This window comes from Equus przewalskii, chromosome 13 (genome assembly GCF_037783145.1).
Source record: "Equus przewalskii isolate Varuska chromosome 13, EquPr2, whole genome shotgun sequence".
Classification (NCBI taxonomy): domain Eukaryota; kingdom Metazoa; phylum Chordata; class Mammalia; order Perissodactyla; family Equidae; genus Equus; species Equus przewalskii.
Window position 1 is genome coordinate 89,644,927 of NC_091843.1, and position 22,017 is coordinate 89,666,943.

General features: G+C 43.1%; 1 protein-coding gene across 38 annotated transcripts in view; it reads right to left on the reverse strand.

Annotated features, from left to right (window-relative positions):
* Positions 1-22,017, reverse strand: part of ARHGEF28 (Rho guanine nucleotide exchange factor 28) — a 273,643-nt gene that overhangs the window by 19,935 nt on the left and 231,691 nt on the right. For 19 of the 38 annotated variants that reach the window (XM_070569821.1, XM_070569810.1, XM_070569840.1 and 16 more), the window contains 6 exons: positions 20,027-20,158; positions 16,775-16,875; positions 13,829-13,867; positions 13,688-13,735; positions 8,959-9,444; positions 7,557-7,857 (listed from right to left, as the gene is read on the reverse strand). In XM_070569821.1, the coding sequence (XP_070425922.1) occupies positions 7,557-7,857; positions 8,959-9,444; positions 13,688-13,735; positions 13,829-13,867; positions 16,775-16,875; positions 20,027-20,158 (1,107 nt within the window). Of the gene's footprint in view, positions 1-7,556; positions 7,858-8,958; positions 9,445-13,687; positions 13,736-13,828; positions 13,868-16,774; positions 16,886-20,024; positions 20,159-22,017 lie in introns of all 38 variants that reach the window. The other 19 variants (XM_070569819.1, XM_070569835.1, XM_070569811.1 and 16 more) reach the window with 1 other exon arrangement.

Consider the following 22,017-nt stretch of genomic DNA (forward strand, 5'->3'; position numbering starts at 1 on the left):
ACCTAACTCAAAAAGAGATGAAGGTCGTAAACCAGAACACAATTTTTAAGTTAAAAGTGGGAAATGGTTTAAACTGCAATACTCCTGTTGGCTCTTCTCAACCTTTTCCTTCTGGTAGGAAAGCTTATGCAGGGAACTCAAGTACCACTAGAAGTTTTCCCGGGGACGTACTTATGTGATACACCCAATGAAGGTTAGATGGGCTGTAGATACAGGAGCACTACATCCCAAATTGGGATGTTCAGTCTTGTTAAGAATTTCTTGCTTCTGAAAACACAGTTGACTGATCTAACTTCTTCCTTCATACGAGGAACGAGGGGAAGCAAGATGCTCTGCTCTCAGGACTTCCTCCTGAGGGCAGTTCTGCGATAGACTAATGACAGACGCCCCCTCTTAGCCCAACACAGGAGGCAGTCACCCTTTATGTCCTAAAACATCTCGGTTCTACTGACACTTTTCATTTTTATCAGCAGGCCACTCCTGAATCACCCTTAGAATGAATTATTTCCAGAAGGTTGGAAGAAAGCTGATGTTCATTGGATCCCAGGAACATTCTAGGCATTTTTTGTTGTTGTTTTTTTTTTATAGTTCTGGTAACACTTTCTTCCTTTTTGTAGAGATGGGGAATTAAGGCTTAGGAATCACGCAGCTATGGGAGCCCGAGGCAGCGTCAGAGCTGCGATTCTCCAACAGCGAGCCCAGCCCGCCAGGTCGGCGCCTGTGTGGGGACAGGGCTCAGGCTGGCTGCTTTGGGATCACTTAAGGGGAACGTTAGATCCGCAACTTGGCCCAGCCCTGCCGAATCGGAATCTCTGACTGGAGGAACTCACACTTCCATTGCATCCTCCAGGAAACCCTTCTGCACAGCCAGCCACAGTAACCGTGGTTCTAGCAACCAATGCCTCCCCTGGCGTCCTACTTCTCATCAGCTTCATATTAGAGGGTGGTCCTCCCCAACATCATCACAGGATTCAGGGGAAAAATCTCTCCAAGTTTTAAGCCATTGGCCTTAAAGTCCATCCAGTACATTTGACTACATCTTTCTAAATTCATCTTTTCACTGAGACTGAATGAAAAGTAAAAGAGAAAACTTGCCTTACTTGAAAAACAGAGACAGTAACCGTTGTCTCACAAGATTGTCACAAAGAACAAATGAGTGAATTCAAATGGGTTTCTGAATGGCATGAAGCGCCATATAATTATTACAGTATTAATTCACAAAGGGGAATTAATTGGGATGAAATTTTCAAACCAGGAGGACTATAACCTCCTCAATTTGAGCAGAGAAAAAAAAATAAAGTAGATCATCTGTTTTTGATAAAGTTTTACTGGAGCACAACTAATCTCATTCTTTACACATTGTCCATGGCTGCTTTTGAGCTACCACGGCAGAGTTGGCTATGTGACAAAGACCTGATGGCCCAAAGAGACTAAAATATTCACTATATGGACCCTTTAAGGAAAAGTTTGCCACCCACTGAACCCGATGGTCGTGTTCTTCCCAGGCAAAGCTGAGACAGCAGTCCTCAGCTGAGCACTGCGCAGTTTCAGCAAGCCCTAAAATGGGATCTCCGTGCTTGGCTGGGCACCGGGGTGAAGGAGTCTGTCCCTGGACTCTGATACATGAAAGGGCGATGCTTCCCTCACCAGTTTTGAATTGTTGTCCTTCGAGTCATTGAGATGATAGGAGCACACCTTATCCGTCCCGTATGTCTGGTACATAAAAGGTTACTAATCTCCCTTCCAAACTCTTTATTGCTTCAAGAATAAAGCCACACTCTACTAAAGGTCAAACATGCAGCCCGTAGACTACACATATGTGTGTATGTACATGTATGTACATGTTTTTTTCATGTGTTAAGCGAAGGACGACCCTTGGCCATGCCTAACCTCTGGAACCATTCATACTGACTAGACTCAAACTTCAGCAGTTTGTCCAAACCAAACTGGAACCCAGGGTGGAGACAGATAGGCAGTCCCATGGCGGGCTGGCTGGCTGGCTGCCTCTGAATCCACCCACCCGCTGGTTCTGCTCTCCTGGACTCCCTTCACGGAGGCGGGATGGCCCTGGCCCAGTTGGCTCACACAGCCAACCAGCCCCCAGAGGACCACACAGTCAGGGTGTTGGCAGCCAGCACGCGTGGCTCACCAGGGTCTACAGGCAGATGGCACGTTTCCCTCTCCTGGTACAAAATCTGCAGAAGGCTACAGTCAATCAGCTACATTTGTCAGTGAGAAAGATTAAAATTAAGCAATATTATGGTTTTCTTTAAAATGTTACCCAAAGTGATAGTCAAGATTCTAGAAGAAAGATAAAGCATTGCCCAACGATTTCCCAATTTTGACCTCTTCAAACGCCCATAGATACCTCTGGAGAATAATTTCTATTATAATGAATCTCGTCAATCCTTCAGCTTTGGTTCCATTTAGCAATCCAAAATAAAGGCATCTGACACCCTCCCAAGCACAGAGAGCTCAGAATTCCCAAAGCTCCTTACTTAAGGCCTAGTCTTAGAAATACGGCCATTCTAATGAATCTACAGACTCAATGATTTCTTGCCTAATTTCTAGGTGTTAACAAACGCTTGATCACAGATGTCTATACCCATAAGTATATACAGATATTTATCACAATTTTACTGTTATGAAATTTTTTTTGACAAAGTTCCATTCACTAACCAAGTTCAAAAAGCTCACATTGTAGTTAAAAGATAGCTCAACTTTGGTGCATTAAAAAAAAATTAAAGCTTTCGTGACACCTACAAATATTACAATGAGAAAAATAACCATTTTATCCTGTGTTAAGGGCTGAATTATGTCCCCCGCCCAACCCCCCAATTCATATATTGAAGGCCCAACCCCCATTACCTCAAAATGTATTTGAAGAGAGAGCCTTCAAAGAGGTAATTAGGTGAGGTCATGAGGTGGGCTCCAACCCAGCAGGACTGGTGTCCTGTGAGAGGATGACCTTAGGACACAGCATGCACGGGGAAGACCCTGTGAAGACACAGGGAGAAGGCGCTGCTCTAGAAGCCTGGGACAGAGGCCTCAGAAAAACCAACTCTGCCCACCCCGCAAAGTGGGACTTCCAGCCTCTGGAACCGCAAGGAAATGCATTCCTGGGGTTTAAGTCATCCAGCCTGTGGCACTTAATTACGGCAGCCCTAGTAAACGGGTACATCCCCCTTTTCAAAAATACACCTTTGTCTTTGAAGTTTATAGTGTATAAAGCCAGTTTCGGTTTTATGAGAAATTGCCTCAAGGTCTTTGGCAAAACATCTTTCCATACAGATCACATAAATAAAGAGCCCATTTCTGAATTATGGAATATTTTTAAAACATTAGAAATTATTACTATTATTATTATTATTATTTTTTTTTTTTTTTGCTGAGGAGGATTGGCCCTGAGCTTACATCTGTGCCAGTCTTCCTCTGTTTTGTATATGGGACGCTGCCACAGTGTGGCTTGATGAGTGGTGTGCAGGTCTGCACCCAAATTTTGAACCTGTGAACTCCAGGCGTCTGAAGCAGAGCACACGAACTCAACCACTACACCACCAGGCCAGGCCCATATAGTCACTTCTTAAAGACTGTTACTTAAATACTAACTGCAGCATGGCTTTTTATTTGAAATTTTTCTATTTTCTTTCCATATGTAAAAAACATGTCATTGAAAGTTTCACACAGCTGTATTTTAAAAAAAAAAAAAAAAAAAAAAAAACATTGCCAAGATGAAATATTCTCAATACAATGCTTTGAATTTTGAAAATATTTTGAAGAGCATCACATTCTAGTATATAGTAAAGGGGAACACTTTTTTGGAATCCAAACTTAATAAAGTTATTATTTTTTTTCCAATATCTACATGACTAACACATAAAATTTGACTCGATTTAAATTGTATCAAATGCGTGGTGAAGCCATGATGCTTTAACATAGTGAAGAGGAACTTTTTTCGTAACCTGTAAATATTGAGGTCCAGATAAAAATATACCTGAAAAGGGAGACGAAGATTTCAGACTAATTTTCACACCATCAAGTGTTTTCTCTGTGGATTAACGAAAAAGGCAATTATAAACTAATACATGCATTGAATAAATAGTTCTAGAATTCTAAAGCCAGGAGAAAACAATAGTCACGAAAACAAAGAGCTTTTTGCTTATTTTGCCTTTAAGAAGAGTAATCCAGTTGAGCGCTTCGTGGGGCCAACTACAGAGCAGTTGTCCTGCAGGGACTATATTGTTCAAGGGAATTCAAATTTTCTGTAGTCTTGGCCAGTGTCCCTCAGAGGAGCACAGATTAAGTTCTTAAACCAACTCTCTCTCCCATTATAAATAAAATCAAATACCAATTTGGATTTAATGTTCAAACATCCAAGAACTCTGTCCATGAAACAACTTCTAGCACTGGAGAGTAAAGTTCTTTAAAATGTGACCTTAAAAATATTTACAAGAACATGAGGCTCTTATTAGGCAAGAGTAGAAAAGCAAGCTGTCCTTACGAAAGTGTGTCTTACGGGAAAAAAGTGAAGCTAATAGGTATTTATGATATCTGAAGATGCGCGGAACCCATGCAGGCACTGGCCACTGCAATACAAAAGATTTAGAAATACTTCCCAATGGTGATATTAAAAAGGGAGGGAAGGGAAGAAACAGCAACAACAACAACAAAAAACTGGCGCTTAATCATGAACCTCCCACCAGGCGTTACAACAGGATTTATTCTATTTCTACTTCAAAGTCTTTAAAAAGTACAGTTCAAAACAGCTTTCTAGATATTAACAATGTACAGTGCAATGGTGAAGAGCATGGGCTCCAGAGCCAGCCTTCCCTGGTTCCATCTCTGGCTTTGCTATTTACTAGCTGTGTGACCTTGGACCAGTCACTGAACCTCTCTGGACCTCAGTTCCCCCTCTCACACAGAGCTAAGAACAGAACCATCTCAGTGGGTTGTTGTATTAAGTGAGGTTCTCCATGTAAAACCTTAGCACAGTGCTTGAAATTTGGTAAGCGTCCTACAATTGCTGGTGGCAGTGGCAGTGGTAGGGCAATCCAAAAACCAGTTTCATCCAGAGTGGAATACGGTGTCTGGTGAAGCTGGGCTGAACAAACCAATGAAAAGTCCAATCTAGGTGACATCCAAACACAGTCAGAGTTTTGTTTAGACACGATTTTCCCCATCGGGCTTACTGTGCCAGAAATCCACATTTCCACTGAGCTGAGCGGGTCCTATGCACCCAGCACCAGACCAGACAAAGGAGCAAACCATTCTTTAAGGAGTCGCCTGAGGATGAGATCTTCAGCACAGCATTAAAGAAACAGGTTAAGTGCACATTTAACAAAAACACCAGCCAGGAACATTAGAAGCACCTTTGTTAGCAAAATATTGTGAGCCATGGGGCCTTGGTAGTGGTCACTGATGACCACTGACCCAAAGATTCAGCAGCAAAATGTGAAAGCAGAAGACACTGACACTGCTCTGACCTTGATTCCAGCACATGGACAGTCCTCCTTTCCCCCGGCACGGCCTGTGCCTGCTTCTCCCAGCGCAGCGCAGCCCCCCAGAGCATGGGTGGGGAGCGCAGGCAGGCCAGCGAAGACCACCATCAGAGGCTTGCTTTGTGCTACTTTCGATTCTAAGAGCTGTGAAAGCTCCCGAGCTGTTCGAACAATTTTATCTGGCCCCGACAACACTCTTAAGAACATATTTCCAATTTTCATGCCACTTCCCTATCACCCCTAATCTCCTTCTTTTCTCTCCTCCAGAAACTGCTTATCACGCTTAAGTAAACAAATATAAATAGGGTCTTCTGACTAGTTGCAAAACTCTGCTGCTTAACAGCACACACTGCATTTCTGATCTAATCCCTCACATGCGCCAGGATGCTCCTGAGGGATTTAGGCCCAAGGTGACTCTGCTCTCTTCCGCCCATGTCCTGGGTATCCTTGGCCTACACTGGACACACAACACCTGAAGCGTAAGCGCATCCCCTCAGCATCTCCCTGACCAGCCCCATTGCCCTACACGTGGAGAGACTGACCGTGTCCATAATCACTGTTTGTTTCCTCAGTACATTTTCTGTCTCCTGCGAGTGTGCTGCCAAATGCTTAACAGCTTTCTACTTTGAAGCACAAGTCAATAGAAAAAGATGGGAGATATACAGAAAGTCAGAGAAATACCTCTTTTAAACAAAAGCTGAATGTGGTTTAACTCAAACTGAGTTTTGGAATTACACCAAAGCCAGTGTGCAAAACCACACTGACAAAAACACATCAAGTGCTATAAATAGCAGCTTAATGCATCAACACAGCCGAGCAGCACGTTCCTAGAAATAGCATTCTGCATTCTGCACGGGCTCTCTGGAGCACTAAAGCTGCAAGATAACACATTCAAGGGGTTACATTTTCTAAGTTCTGCCTATTTTTTAAATCCCAAGGAACTATTTCATTATATATTCTTTTCTATTTAAAGGATATTTGAAATGATACTTAGAGAACTATTTCATTCTCTCCCATATGCTGACAAGAAATAGGAATGTTACAGCAGTGACTAAAAAATGTAAAGAATTATCCACTAGGAAGAATCGACAACTTCTGGATGAGTAATAAAACAACTTTGAGGTGGTGTTGGAATTATTACTCTCTAACTTGGAGAAGCTGAATACCTCCAAAACTTGTCATTGCTGAAAATTATCCTCCTGACAAACCAAGAATGTATATCAGGATGGGAACAAATCGGTACCCAGTCTGAGGCTCCCCACACTGCTGCTTGGTTTACGTTTCTGAAACACTTTGCTGTCGGTGATTTATTTCCCATCCCTGTGGCCAGCCATTTATTTATTCTATTGCATGCCATCTGTTTTTTGGTAGAGAGGTTTCGAGTTCTTCCCGTTCCCTACCTCATATCCCACAGAAGACAATTTATAATAGACGAAGGCGTCAATCACTTGGATTCACGTGGAGCCGGTAACTCGAGCTGCCTTTCATTTATATTCGGCAGATGTTTTAATGGGATTAGCAAATTGTGTTATTATGAGGTACTTACGGAGACACAACACCTTTTTGACAATGACAAATGATGTTAGCAGTTTCATTTGGGGTGTTTGACAGCAGTACAGAAGATTTCACCAGTGTTAGAGGAAATTGCCCCAATGGACAATGAAGTCCTGCCACAAACCCTGTCCGCGTCCTCTAGTCCCGAGAGGCCCCGAGTATGTGTGTCAGGATGCAGGAGGGGCTACGGTGAGGAATAAATATCAAGTTGCTCCACTTTCAAGGGAAAGTTATCATTTAACCCACAACCCCCAGAGCCTGCCTGGTTCTCACATCTTGGTGGCACCCTCTAAGCCCTCTGCCCAGGGTCCAGCTCGTCTAGGTACCGACAGGCGAGGGCCCCAGTCTTCCCCAAAGAAAGGTTTATGCCACAAACTTCAGCACATCAGCACCAATTTACTCCCATTCTAGGGCCCACTTTGATTCACACTAAAGGAGAGCCAACCGTTCAGAGAAAGAGCTTCTTGTTGAAACTATCCAGATGACATTTAAAGCATTAATTACCATTTTTACAAGAATCCTTGCTGCTTGGGTGGAGAGGGGGTATCTGATGACAGGACCCAGTGGCTGTCCACAGTTCATGGTTGACATCCGAGGGCTGAGAAACGTCCGTCTTGAGGTCTACTTGGTTCTTTCTAGTCCTTACCAAATCAGAGTTAGATATATTTGGGAGGTAAGTGGCATCCTGAAGGATATCTGATGGAGTTGGTTCGTTGAAAGTGTTAAGTGACATTTGCACTAAAGCTTCATTGATGAAGAATGAATTTTCATGACATAAACTCTCAGATTGATTAAGTTCCATTACCTGTGTAAGAAAATACAGAAAAAGATACAATAATTTCTCCATCAATTTGTGCAAGTTTCATAAAGTATTCACTCCTAATAGAATTTAGCAATCAAAATTTTAATAAGAGTGAAGTCGAGAAGAACATTACCTTTGACTCCCTCCTCCCTCCCCTTTAAATGAGCGAGTAACGCACAGCACATCTTCAAAGAAAAGGACCAGCAGTAGTGCTCTCTGCTGTTACCGTGTTTCCACTGCGAGAGAGCAGCATTTTCACGCTTGCCAAATAAAAAAGTTGCAAATATTCATGTATACCAAGGTATTTGTAATAAACAGAACTTATGTAATTACATAATTACATAAATATAATTTAGCCAACTTGAAAGGAAAATCAGATGCAACATAGATCTTTCTTGTAACCTTATCAACTTTTATGACCTCATGCACGATCAATAAAAAGCATGTGTGTGCACATAGCACAGAAGAGTAAACTCCTGGGGTGAATGGAATTGTCAAGGATGCGTAGAGAGGATGCAAATGGAACATAGAATCTTCTGAAAGGTTTTCTCCTGCCCAGTCATTAATTAGTATGCTCATGTTAACTATTATTAGTGAAATGGATTTTGAATTTACTATGTCAAATTTACAAAAAAAAGAAGCAGCTTGGAATAACAGTAGTATTAGACTTGCTAAATCCAGCAAGTGTAATGCACATTAATAGCTAACTGAGCCCCCAAAAGGTGCATCTGTGCAGAACTAAAGACTGGGTCCCACACAGAGGCCCTTCAGCTGCAGGAAGGACATGTGCGTGCTCATGGTGAGTGCGCCTGGGGACAGAGCTGCCTGACCGGACAGCTCAACTCCGCGTTTCCTCCCGGGTAACAGCGGCTCAGACTACCACAGGCCCGTGATCCAACACGACCTAGGCCTTTCAAATGCCCATATTTCAAGTCGAGATGCATATGCACTGTCTCTGAGAGTTCCCAGCCCCTGCCACCTATACATCAGGTAACGCTTGTGAGCCTTTGCACAAGCAGTGGAAACAGACAGGGAGGACCGTGACGGAGCCTGCCTCTGCGAAGCTGCCTCACACGCCGCTTCCACGAGCACGGAAGACCCTACCTCTGTACTTCCCGGAGAAAACGCCGCGGGAAGGCTGCTCTGCCGGCTGTGTTTCCAGCCGCACAGCAGGCTCTGCTGGGCCTGCATCCTCTCACGCTCCCTCTCCACCAGGCGCTGGCCCGCCCTCAGCCGCTCCAGGTTCTGCTGGTGCTCCTGGAGCTGCTGGTCCAGCTCCCCGCGGTCCCTCAGCAGCAGGTCCTCCTGTGACTGGCACTCCCTCTCGCGCTCCTGCAGCCAGCTGGCCTTGGCCTCCTGCTCCCGCTGCTGCTGGTCGCACCTGCGGTGCCAGCGCTGCTGGTCCTGCTGGAACTGGTGCTGGAGCTTGTGGATGTTGGCCAGCTCCTCACGCTGCTTCTCCAGGCTGCGGCACTTCTCCTGGTCCTGAAAGGCGCTGCCTCGGAGACAGGGGCCGGGGGCCGGGCTCTCCTGCTGCTGGAGAACCAGCCTGTGGATCTCAATGTGACTGTCCTGAATGGTCAGGGCGGCCTGTCAGAGCAGAGAGGAAAGGATAAAGGCTTCCACACCATTTGCACTTTGGGTTGGAACTACCTCCAAATACAAAAAACATGACCAAATTATTTTCTCCTAATGTTTCTCTCCTTTTCCTAAGTTACATACTAAGACCAACCGTGGCACTTCAAATAGGCTCGTCTCCATCTCCTAGTACGAGCTGGGATTTATGACATGGGAATTCATACACAAAAGAAAGAAAGCACAAAAGCAATGTTCATGCCCTCTTTTGGAAATGTCGTTTGTTGCTGGTTGTCGGATAATATTTAAACAAGTCTTTTGAAGATGATTTCAGAACGTAAATTCACAAGACTACATTCCTGTTCCATGTCTCATTCTCTTTCTGAGGTGGCTCCAGTCAATTCATGAGAATTTAAGAATCTATGCAAATCTGGTAGTATCCTTTATCTGCATCCGAAGCCAGAAATTACTTAAGCTACATTACGTACATGAAGACGTAGAAATGAAAGTCAACCACTTGGAGACTTCTGGTAAATAATCTTCTTATAATCTGATACCCAAGAACAGCCGTTAACATCACCTTTTGGAGATATGTAACATGTGAAGCTAGTCTCATTATTGTTGTTTCTTTGTCTTATTGCAGGAAGGTCATGCATAAAACACCAAGCTGAAACTCATTTGTTTAATAGATCGCTAACAGGAGGCTGGAATGATAAGGGAACGTAGATATTTCTAAAGCCCAGAGGACATTACCAACCAGATTAAAAAAATATTTTGAGTTACGGTATCTGCCTATGAAAAATTTGGCAGCATCACGGGAAATAATTGCCAAGATTTGGCAGGATTCCACAAAACCAAAAAAAGTCGCTGTGAATGCCCTCGGAAGGTTTTAATTTTAAAAGTTCCCATTTAAAGTGCAAAGCAGCACAGAAGGGACAAATTGAAAATGGCCACATACCGGGTGTGTGTGTGTGTTTTGACTCGTTATGAGAAATTATTACTCTCCTAGGGATAAACTCACATTTCTTTTTCCTAAGAATTTTTAAAACTGCCCATGTAATAGATGCTGAGAAGATGAGGATTTGACCATTAGTTCTTTGTTAGATCAGCATTTTCCTATACTTTTGAAGGATAAAGAACTAAGGTGTATTTTAAATTGGTGCTTCTTTTAGAATAAGAATCAAAAATGTATTCACTGGGACCTTTTGAAATAAAATTAATGTTCTCAAATTTGAAAAATAATTTTAAAAATTTCAAATTCACATGAATATTTGAATAATATCTTTTAGAAGTTATTGTAAAGAGAACAATGATTATCAATGAGAATAGGCATTAACTACTTTGATCTCTAAAATATGAAATAATAAACCATTCAGGACCCAGAGGTCCCAGCTCGGACAAATTGTGGATTGCACATCACCATTTAATTCTAACAAATCCTAAGGGAGTCAGTGTAGTAAAACAAACAAACAAAAATTCAATATTTTATATGTCAAAACTACAGTAGGCAATGCTGTCTCATGTAAGCGTTAGTTAGCCTAATTAGGTGCTACCATGCAGTATTCCTCATATCTACTCAACATTTGGGATAAGACCATCTCTTCTGTAGCACGGAGGTGGAGTCTGAAGACTGGATATCCGTTTTCACACTTAAAGTTCACATTTATATTTAGGATGAGAACAGCACTTGCTCTTCAAGTTTAGGGAAATTTCCAATTCACTCTCTCTTAACTTTTCTTTGCTGAAATAATTCTATGTCCTTTCCTTTCTGCCTTGACCATACGTCATCTCTAACTCTGCTCTCCTAATACAGGGGGGATCAAATTTCAATGTCCATCTGATTCAAAAATGCTCATGCAAAAACCTCAATCATGCACGAAAGATGCAGCTTCAAAAGAGACGACTGCGGCGTGAACAGAAATCTTTCAGAGCCCACATCCTTAGACCTGCTCAAGACCTTTGCATAGGAGAACCCACTACAGAATTTGATCTTTCCTGTATTGCTTCAACCCGATGTGCGGCAAAAATTAGGTCATTTAGGTGACCGGCTTTTCTGAATCTTGACTCCACATAGGGCTGCAGTCAAGGTCGAAAGGAAGTGACTTCATGAGAGTTTTCATCAGGCAGCACAAGCCCAGATTCTCAATGCTTTCATCTCCCAAAAGTTAACAAACTAGACTCAAACTATACCCCTTCTCAGTTAGAAAAAGAAAGACTATTTGTCCACCTGATTAATCCGTCTCTAAGAACACCGAGCCCAGACCAGCATATCTAACAGCATTCCCACTAATTCTTGAAGACAAGACTGCTTACTATCGTCACTATTATTTATCACATTTTCAGAAGTTCTAGCCAAAGCAGTAAGCCAAGAAAACGAAACTGATATAACTATTGAAGAATAGCCATAATACTGTTATTTTCAAATTTTTACTTTCTATCTGGAATACTTGAAAGAATCAACAGGAAAACGATTAAAACAAAAAATAAAATTCGATGAGTTGTCTAGTTACAAAATAAACATATAAAAATAAAAATATTTATTTACGTCAGCAACCACCATTGGAGAAACATAATGAAAAAAATTCCATTCTCAACAGAAACAAAGAGAAAAATATCTATAAATAAACTTAGCCAAAAAAAAAAAAAATTCGTACAGTACCTATGTGAAGACTATTACAAAGCACTCCAGCAGAACATAAAATAAGAGATAACTAACAACATGCATTATTGCAAAAGTGCCAATTCTCCCCAGTTTAATTCATAAATATAAAGAGATTTTAAAGGTGTTGGTAGAAGGTAACAAACTTGTCAGAGTGATTCAAAAGCTCTTACGAAAGAACATATAGATGAGCACAGAAAAACAGTAAAAGGAGACCAGCACTGTCATCTATTCAAACGTAATGCAAACCTTTAATAGTTAAGACAGCGGAACTACAGCAAGAGTAGGCAGATGATCGCTAGGACGTAAGAGAAAGAAGTCTCAACGCCGTCGAAGCATAAACAAGAAAACATCAAATGTGACATGCCTTTACATTTTTTCTGGTGAAAACTTAAAGTCAGACAACTTTATTTCCCTTTAAGATTCAGCAGGTAAAGATATGAAGTATGAATGACTAATAAACCAGTAGGAAAAGAAGTTTAATCTCAACAATAATCAAAAAAATGCAAATTAAGATAATCAGATGCCTTGAGCCATTTTCAAATTAAGGACAAGTAGAACGGGATATTGGTTATTTTGACAATATCTAATAAAACCTAATTATCCTAAGGAAACACTCAGATATGTTCAGAGATTAGTGTACAAGGATATCTGCTAGAGTGTTAACACAAAAGTATAAACTATGAGGAATTGGATAAATTCCAAAGACTTGAACATTATACAACCATTAAAAATTGTGCTATACAATAAGCACTTACGATACCGAATGGCACGTGTTGCGAGAGCACGTATAAAACAGATGTAAACGCTGGAGGGTACACTCCAACACGACAACAGTCATTCTCTCTGTGGACTCACAAATTGTTTTATTTACTTGCATTTTCAAATTTTTCTACAATGTGTTTACCATATAAACATTGCTTGTATACCATTTTAAAATATTTTTTAATCCCTAAATTAAGCAATTGGATATATTCGGCCTTTCTTGTGCATGGCCTAAGGGATCATCCAACCCTATAATCCCACAGGCAAGCTCGATTTCTGCCTGTCTTCCTTTGGAAGACAGTGAGTCGCCTATCGTGGGCTCTGTGGGCCATTTGCCTGTGTGTGCTCAGGCCTTAGCACAGCACCCTGCACGGAGAGGGCAGGCAACAGACATCAGGTGGATGAACAAACCCAGGAACGAAGGAGCATATGAATTATTTAACTGCTCCCAAGGCCTAAGGCCACATGTGGAAGTGAAAAGTTTAGGTGTGAATTTAAGTTTTCACCAGAAAATGTGAAGTCATGCTACACTCACCTAAGAGTTTCATTGTAAACTTCAAGCCAGATCATATTCATCAATATTTTTTAAAGATATGAACTGTTTTATGGTTTCAGAGAAGAATGGTGTAAAAAGCAGTGGTGTCGCCCTGTGATCACAAAACCAGGGGCAAGTTCAACGCGTCAAGCTGAGCAAGGCCTGGGGGGCTGGCATCGCTTTAAGATCATTCACTACCTCTCAAAGGCTCTCAGTTTTAAGGTCTGGGAGTCATCAAATAAAGCGAATTGCATTAAGAGAAACATTCACGAGGTCAAAATTTAGAGCAGCACAGTTACCTGAAGGCTGTACAAGAGACGGGTTAGATTCTGTATCGCTTGTATAATCTGAAAAACAAGATCCTAAGCGTCAAAGTCTTGCAAAAGCATTCATTATCCTCACATAGAGGATGACGATATATTTAAGTGTGCAGAACTCACCTCCGACTGTGAAGAACCTGGGAAACTTCTATATTCCACCTAAAATACATAAAAACATAAGAAAATGAATAATCACGCTACTTTGGAAAGCTACACTGTAGTGTTCCAAAATGTGTGACCTTGGGTAAAACACTGCACTCTCTCTCGGCTCTTCCAGGGTGACTGTCCCCTCCGGAAATCAAAGCCTGTACAATCAAGCAATCACTTGATAAGAGCACCCTCTCCCACCCCGTGCAAACTCGGTATTTGAGATGCACAGCAACCTTTCACCTAACGGTCCCTTAAAACAACAAGGGATGGGGTAAGGAAGCGCAGCTGACTCTCCACAAGTGACGTGTTTACCTTGCGCAAACCACACTGTAAACTCTTTGTGCCCAGGCTGCAGTCGTCTCGGGCCAGGCTGGCTCTCTGAATCCTGGAGGCCACATTTGGATGCTAGAGAACATCATGCTTGGCCTCGAGCTCCCTATCTCCATGTTTGAGATTCACAAAGCCAAAACAGCCAGTGGCTGGGAGAAGAAACCAGACCTAGAGACGGCTGAAAGGGGAACATTTAGCTGGCCGCTCCAGATCGCAACTCTCAGAGCTCACTGGAGCCGTCTGTGCCTGCCTTAGTAGAAGCACCATCAGCAGAGGCCATGAACGAGGCTGCATAAGGCTGTCTGCTCCTGGGGGATGGGGTGTCTCTACCACACACATTACAGGCACAAGTGGGTAGTGAGGGTTTCCAGTTTCCAGAACTGAATTGCCCATTTGTTCTTCATTTATTGTCTGTCTTCTCCCACTAGGATGTCAGCCAGTGGGTAGCAGGATTTCACGTGTGTGGTCGATGCCATATGCAAGCCTAAGAAGGACGCCTGGCATGAAATGGACGCTCCCCCTCCATTCTACAAATATTGAGCACCCAGCGTGCACTCCACTCCTTACACTACAGGAGGTCATCCGACTCCTTGACCTCCAGGAGCCCACAGGCTCCCCTGTACCGCTGGCTCTTGTCTGGGCCGCTTTAAGTTGAAACCATGAGGAACAGTCAGCTGTGGTCATGTTACCAGGTAACTTTGGGCTTGTTGTTAAATTCAGTCAGTTCAGGCTGTTGATGCCAGGATGTGACAGCCCCAGCTCTTCCTCCCGCCCCCTCTCCCCCTGCCTGCCTATGAGAGATTGCATCACCAAGCAGCACCTCTCACAGGGCAAGGACAAGGATGGAAAAGGAGACATCAGATCAGTGCCTGACCCTCTGGAAGAGAGTGTGGCTCACACGCCCATTCTGTAGCCAGCTGTGGAGCTCTCTCTGCTCTTCTGGTTCTGACTTTGCTCCACACTCCACTGCTTTTGTAAGAAGATCATATGGTATAGAATTTCTACATTCTATAAAAATTAGGAACATGGAAATGAGTCAGATTATGCTACACGCGGTTACTTATTCCCAAGAACCACTAGGTTAGATGCAAGACAGAAATTTTTAACGTCATTTTTTTTAACGGAGTTGGTCTGCCACCTTGTGGTGATAGTGCACAGCTGCAGTTGGTGATTTACACACAGTATTTTGCCGTTTGGGTAATTAATTTTTTTAGAAACATTTTTTAAAATCTTACCTTATTAAGAAAGCTAATTTAAAAATATCCATTATACACTTTTCAAAAGTGTGATTTCGAGTGATCCTACCCCATACATCAGTTCATGCAGTTTCTCCAAATGCCTCATTAGTGGCACAATTCTCCAGGGGGGCTCACCTGCAGGACCCAAGACACTCAATGGCACTTACCTGTGACTGAGTCACGGAGGGAAAGCCTGCGGGGCGGGAGCCACCACAGCTTTCCACCCAAGAGAAACTGTCACTAACTGACCCTCCCTCCCTACTTCCCTCTCATAATATAAAAGCAGTGGGAAGCCACAGATTTACGAGCGAAGTCTGCACTGGAAGGGGTGGAGAGCAGGAGCGTTTAAGGAAGAAGCTAGGAAGCTTACAGTCGGGATAAGTGGAGCAAAATGTTTCATTCCTAGTTTCATTTTGGCCTATGAAGTTTAAAAAAAACATTAAATCACAGCCATCTTTTCTATGGATTTTAAAAAAAATCTTTGGATTTGGTTTCTCAGTCATATGTAATATATACAAAATATATGTCAAATGTTACACACATAAAGCCCTGATGTGTCACTTTTCCACATTAACACATACTGGCCTCTGGTAACAAACCTACTCCGATTTTAGATAAAACTAAACTCTTGAGCCCCAGACAATCATGGGGAGGCCACCTCACCACCTCTCAGAATCACATTCTCATTTCTTCTCTATTTCTGACAGCCTGGTTTCATTTGAACAGGAAGCTTCACACATTTAATTTTTAAAAGACAGTGTTGTAACTATGTGTATCATACCTCGAAAGAGAAGAGGCATTTTGAACACTTTGCCCTAAGCAAAAATTGGTCAGGTTGATTAAAAGTCTATCACAAAAATGTAGGTGACAGTATGGGTGGTGACAGAAAGCAATCTGAAAGGAGAGGAAGGTAAGAGAAAGTGAAAGAAGCAAGAATATTCCAGAGTCAAAATTATTTCTGCCACTTTAGTGCCACCTGGCTGCGTAAGGGCCCCGACGCCGGGACCACCTGTCAGCCAAGAGCTGCCAGACGTTATGGGTGAAAAGCCAGAGGTTTGCAGCGTGGACAGTGAAAGAGAGGCCAGACGGAAGAGCGCAGACACACCAGTCAACGTTCGAGTTTTCAATCTTTTTAATCACTTTTCAATTATTTCTTTGTTTACACCCACAAGATATAGGAAGAGCAGGAACAGTTAAAGAAGTAAGTTGGAAAGTTTAAATATGAATATTGAAATTGAGGACAATTCAGAAAACACTTTTACATGACTCACTGGACAGACCAGGACCTGGGGTTATTTTGTTACACACAGTGACTGGCGCCATTTACTAACAAGTCAGTTCACGATACCTTCTCCCCTGCATCAGAGACCGCCAAGTCGGTTCCCACACCCTGGGTCCCGGGATCCACATCCCAGCAGCCTCTTCCTCCTGTCCCTTCTGTGACTAGTGCTGGAAGTGCACCATCGAGACAGAAACAAAAAGGACATCATCAAACAGTAGCCAGGTCTGGGTTCTTTTGTACACAGTTGACACTTTTCCAAATAAGACCCATCACAAAATCACACGTATCGAATACTCTCATGCAATGTGCAGAAAGAGGGCAGAGCCAAGCACAGCCCCTGCCCTCAGGGAGCTTCCACACTAATGGGTACCCAACTGATGCACGGAATCAGTTACCACCCGTCTTTTTATTTTTCTTTCTGTGTATGGAGAGGTTCACGTGACGGGAGTGGTACCGAAAGGGTGGATTCTACACCTCACTTTCAGTTAATAGAAGAAAACACCTGGGGAGGGTGCGGCTGGGAACGGGCCCTGCAAAAGGAGACGCGAGGACGGGCAGGCCCAGGTCTAAGGAGAGAGGCCTGTGAAAGGCTCCCTCGGGGCTGGCACAAGAGCCACAGACCATACAAGGTCCGGGAGGAAGGAGGAGCCCAGTGACAAGAGGGAACCTCTTCCTGAGTTAACGCCGCATGAAGCTGCAGTCACACAGATGGAGGCACCCTCCTTGTCTCCAAGTCACTTTGTTTTTTTGTGTTTTTTTTAACAATTTCCAGGTGTGCTTTTTTCTTTGTGATTCTTGCTTATGTTCTAAATTCACAAATACTGTAAATATTGTATATTTAACCTACGAAAACACAGAAATATTTCTAGTCCAGAAATATTTTTAAGTACCAAATACAGATTTCACTCCAGCCATTAAATCTCTGTTGGTGGGAGTTTCTTTCTTTACCCATGTGAACTTAGTTAAAACTTATACTATGCTTATCTTATACGGACTGAAAGTATACTTTGCAAAGCCCTTTCACACCCAGAATTTCACTGGAATCACACCCAACCAGATCCTCATGAAATAGATATTCACTTTGCGACACTGTCTGTAAAGTTTTTTCCCAGCGCCATCTTTAAATGAGAGTCCTTTGGGACTCCAAAGGCTTCTTCCACTACAAAGCAGTTTTTGTTTAAGCAGAAACTGCTTCAAATTACATCAGCTAAAAATTAAGTTCATTTTGCCCAAGCGAGTCAACGCTTAAACAGTGAAGGGACATTTTATAGAGATTCTTCTGTCAGCCAAAAAATGGTTTTACTCTTGGGTATTATTCTTAACTCTTAGAGAGATGCCAAAGGCATTACCAAGAATTAGCCATTCTGTCTCTCTCAGTCCCTCTTAGAAATGAGGAGCATCAAGTGGGGAAAGAAGCTGATGGGGAGCCAAATGAAGGCAGAAGAATGAGACAAGATCAGGCCCTCTGTTCCCGTATTCAAGTTTAGAGTGGACAAGAGGGTCTCCAGACTTTTATAGGGAGTAGCAAACACTCATCCACCTGATTGAATATACTGAGGACTAAAACAGAGGGCTTGCTTAGTCTATAACCTCAGACAGACATGGGTCTGACTCAGAAGGAACAGGCCTCAAAGCCAAACACAGAATGGGCCCATTCAGTTACTGACCCTCACGTAGGAAGAGTACTGTGCCCTCGCCAGCTTCATAAAGAGAATCAAACCCTTGTGGCCCCGTGTCGCGATGCAGCCCGGAACTGAATGGGTCTTTGGGGACAGGACCCTGCCGACCTGGCCCTGCTCCTCCTCTACATGAATCCGGATATCAGGCACTGTAAATGGCCTCCCAATGGTTCTGCAGACATCATGGGTGTGCCCTGTGAACTCTCCCAAGTCACGGGAGATGTGGACACAGACAGCGAGAACCGTCCTCGCCTGGTCTGAGGGAGGGAAGGTGCGGCACGAGCCCTGAGCAGCTGCAGCAGCGAGTGGAGCTGTCCAGCTGTCCCCGGGGTGGGCTGAGAGCAGCAGACCCCTGGTGTATTTTTAGACAGAACTTCCTCAATGGCATAATGAGGTTCTTCTTTAACAAGGAAATACCCGGGGCAGTACAACTCCCCTGACGAATGTGAGCTGTGTTGAAATGAAAAGCATATGTGCACATTCTGAAATAGAAACCAGGATTAGATAAAGCAGAACTTGAGAGGGGAATGTAATTATTGGTATTGGTAAAAAAAAAAAAAGTATAGCATTTAAAACTGTTCTGCTTTCATATATGTTAATTAACCAAGGGATGTTGTCAAAGAAATACTAAGACAATATAAGTGGAAGTGAGGTTTTTAACACCTGAACATAACAAAAAATATATTCTTTATGCTCTTATCTCAGAGACTTTTAGAGAATTAAATATTTAGCTTACAACTATACATATAACCATATAATTAGGCTCCGAGAAATTACCTAAATCAATTCTCTACATTCTATTTTTTTGTAATTTAAAATATTGAAACAGTGTTTTAATAAATGTATTCTGTCCCAAACTAATGTGTATGACGACATCAACCAAGAGTCTCTTGGCACTTCTGCATTTAAGCACCAACACGTGTGTGAACATATGTATATGGGATTATGGTTCTCTGAGTTATATTCCCCTGTGGACACATTAAGAGATGAGATGAAATAAAGGCCTTATTCTCTAATGAGCTGCAGGGATCCTTTATCAGAAAACCAAAAAAGTTTAGAAGGTTTTTTTTTTGTTTTTTTAAAGATTGGCACCTGAGCTAACAACTGTTGCCAATCTTTTTTTTTTCCCCTGCTTTTTTCTCCCCAAATCCCCCCAGTATATAGTTGTATACTTTTTTTAGTTGTGGGTCCTTCTAGTTGTGGCATGTGGGACGCCACCTCCCCGTGGCCTGACGAGAGGTGCCATGTCTGCGCCCAGGATCCGAACCAGTGAAACCCTGGGCTGACGAAGCGGAGTGCACGAACTTAACCACGAGGCCACGAGGCCAGCCCCAGAAGTTTTTTCCAAACTATATTCATTAAGTCCTATCAAAAACGAGGCAGGGCAGGGTACGGGAAGGTGCAGAGCCAGGCTGGGTAACAGGGCAGTGTAACCCACCAACTCTTGTTTAAGTCCTTCACCTTGGGACGCCACTTGGAAAGTCGGCTAGCATGTTTATGCTCAAGTTTTTTCTAATTTAAAAAAAAAGACTAAGTCCCCTCCAAATAGGGACAGAGCTGTTGCCGTCACCTCATGGAACCACTACATGCTCCAAGGGTTGTGTTCAGGCTCACTGCAAAGGCCTGTAACTTCACTTACAAGCAGTAGGCAATCCTGGCACGTCCTGAGAACTGAGCGTATCCGTCAAGGCAGCTTCTCCACAACCTTCCTCGGATGATGGACATGCATCGCCCATCTGCGAGGCCTTCACTGCAACTTGTAGGCTCTCAGCTAAGAAGAAAACAAAGGTAAATTAAAAAACAAACATATATACAGTCTAATCTAGACCAGAAGTTGGCAAACTGTATTTGACCTGAGTCTGTTTTTATATGGCCTAGGAGCTAAAAATGGTTTCACATTTTTAAAGGGTTGTTAAAATACGCGCGTACACACGCACACAGAAGAATGTGTCCCAGAGACTGCATGTGGCCTGCAAAGCCTAAAGTATTTACCATCCCACCTTTTACAGGAAAAGTTTGCCAACCTGCAATCTAGACCAATACTTTTAGTATCATTTTATGATAGAGAATTCAATAAAAAAACAAACTCATTGTATAAAAATCTCAAATGCAACTATTAGTACATTAGTTGGCTGACAAGCTCCCTGTAATTCAACTAATTTAAATATGATATCCAGCCTTAGGATTTTAAAACTTGCTATTCAGAAAACACTAGCTATTCTTCAAAAGAGTATTTTCCCAAATGTGCCTTAAAAAATACAGATTCCCGGGAGTGACATCACCATCATGGCAGAGTGAGTTGTTCCCTTTGTCTCTCCCCTCTAAGTTACAACTAAATGGACATGTATCAACCAGCAGAGGATTCCCTGCACAGCACAACAGGATGCCTGGCAGACCCTTGCAGCCATACATCTGAAGGCGGGTGGACTACATGCCTGGGGAGCAGCAGAACCAGGTGAGTGGACCCCTCCCCCTCCCTGGGAGCAGCAATCCAGGTCACGGGTCCTCACATAGAGGCTGGCACAACTGTAGGAGGAGGGAGGGGCAGCCTGGCCTGTGCCCAGATGCTTTTGGAGTGGTGACCCGGCCAGCAGAAGAGCCCACCCTGTCATGGTGGCCCCGCCTGTGGGAACACTCCTTACCAAGTGATGGCAGCTCAGTCCCAAAGAGGGAGCCCTGCCCACCAAGTGCAATGGCTCAGCTAAGCCACCTGCAAGCACAGAGTCAGTCTGTGTGGGAAAGAAAGTGCCTCTCCCCTCCCACCTAGCACAGCAGCTCAGCCAGGCCCCTGCCAAGCACAGTGGCCCCACCAGCACAAGAGCATCCTGTAGTGGAGCACAGAGGACCCACTTGTGCATGCATGCATGACCCCCCAAGCAACTGTGGCTAGGCCGCACAAATGCAGAACAGCCCTACTGACACAACTCCCAGCAGATGGGGCGGGATCAGAAAACACAGCTCCTGCTCCCCTCCCCAGATGTGGCAGGTGGAATCTGTGACCTGATCCACAAAAGTGCCAGCAAAGGGTCACAACACCATGAAGAACTACAGTAACACTTCAGAGCAGAAGGAAAATGACAACTCTCCAGAAACCAAGCCTGAACGCACAGAAATTTACAAGCTAAATGACAGAATTCAAAACAGTTGCCATAAAGAAACTCAACAAATGACAAGAAAACGCAGACAGTTCAATGAGCTCAGGAATAAAATTAATGAGCAGAAGGAACATTTCACCAAAGAGACAGAAGTGCTGAAAAAAAAAACCTCAAACAAATTCTGGATATGAAGAACACAATTAATGAAGCAGAAAATAATCTAGAAACCATAAAAAAACAGAGCTGACTTTATGGAGGACAGAATTAGTGATTTACAGGATAGGACTATAGAAATGCCTCGGGGGGGGGGGGAGGAGAAAGAACTAAGATTTTTTTTCAAATGAAGAAATTCTTCGAGAAATATCTGACTCAATTAGGAAAAGCAACATAAGGATTATGAGTATTCCAGAGGGAGAAGAGAGGTAGAAGGGAGCAGAGAGCCTGCTCAAAGAAATAATAGCTGAGAACTTCCCAAACCTGGGAAAGGAACTGGACTTACAACTACATGAAGACAATAGAACTCCTAATTACTTCA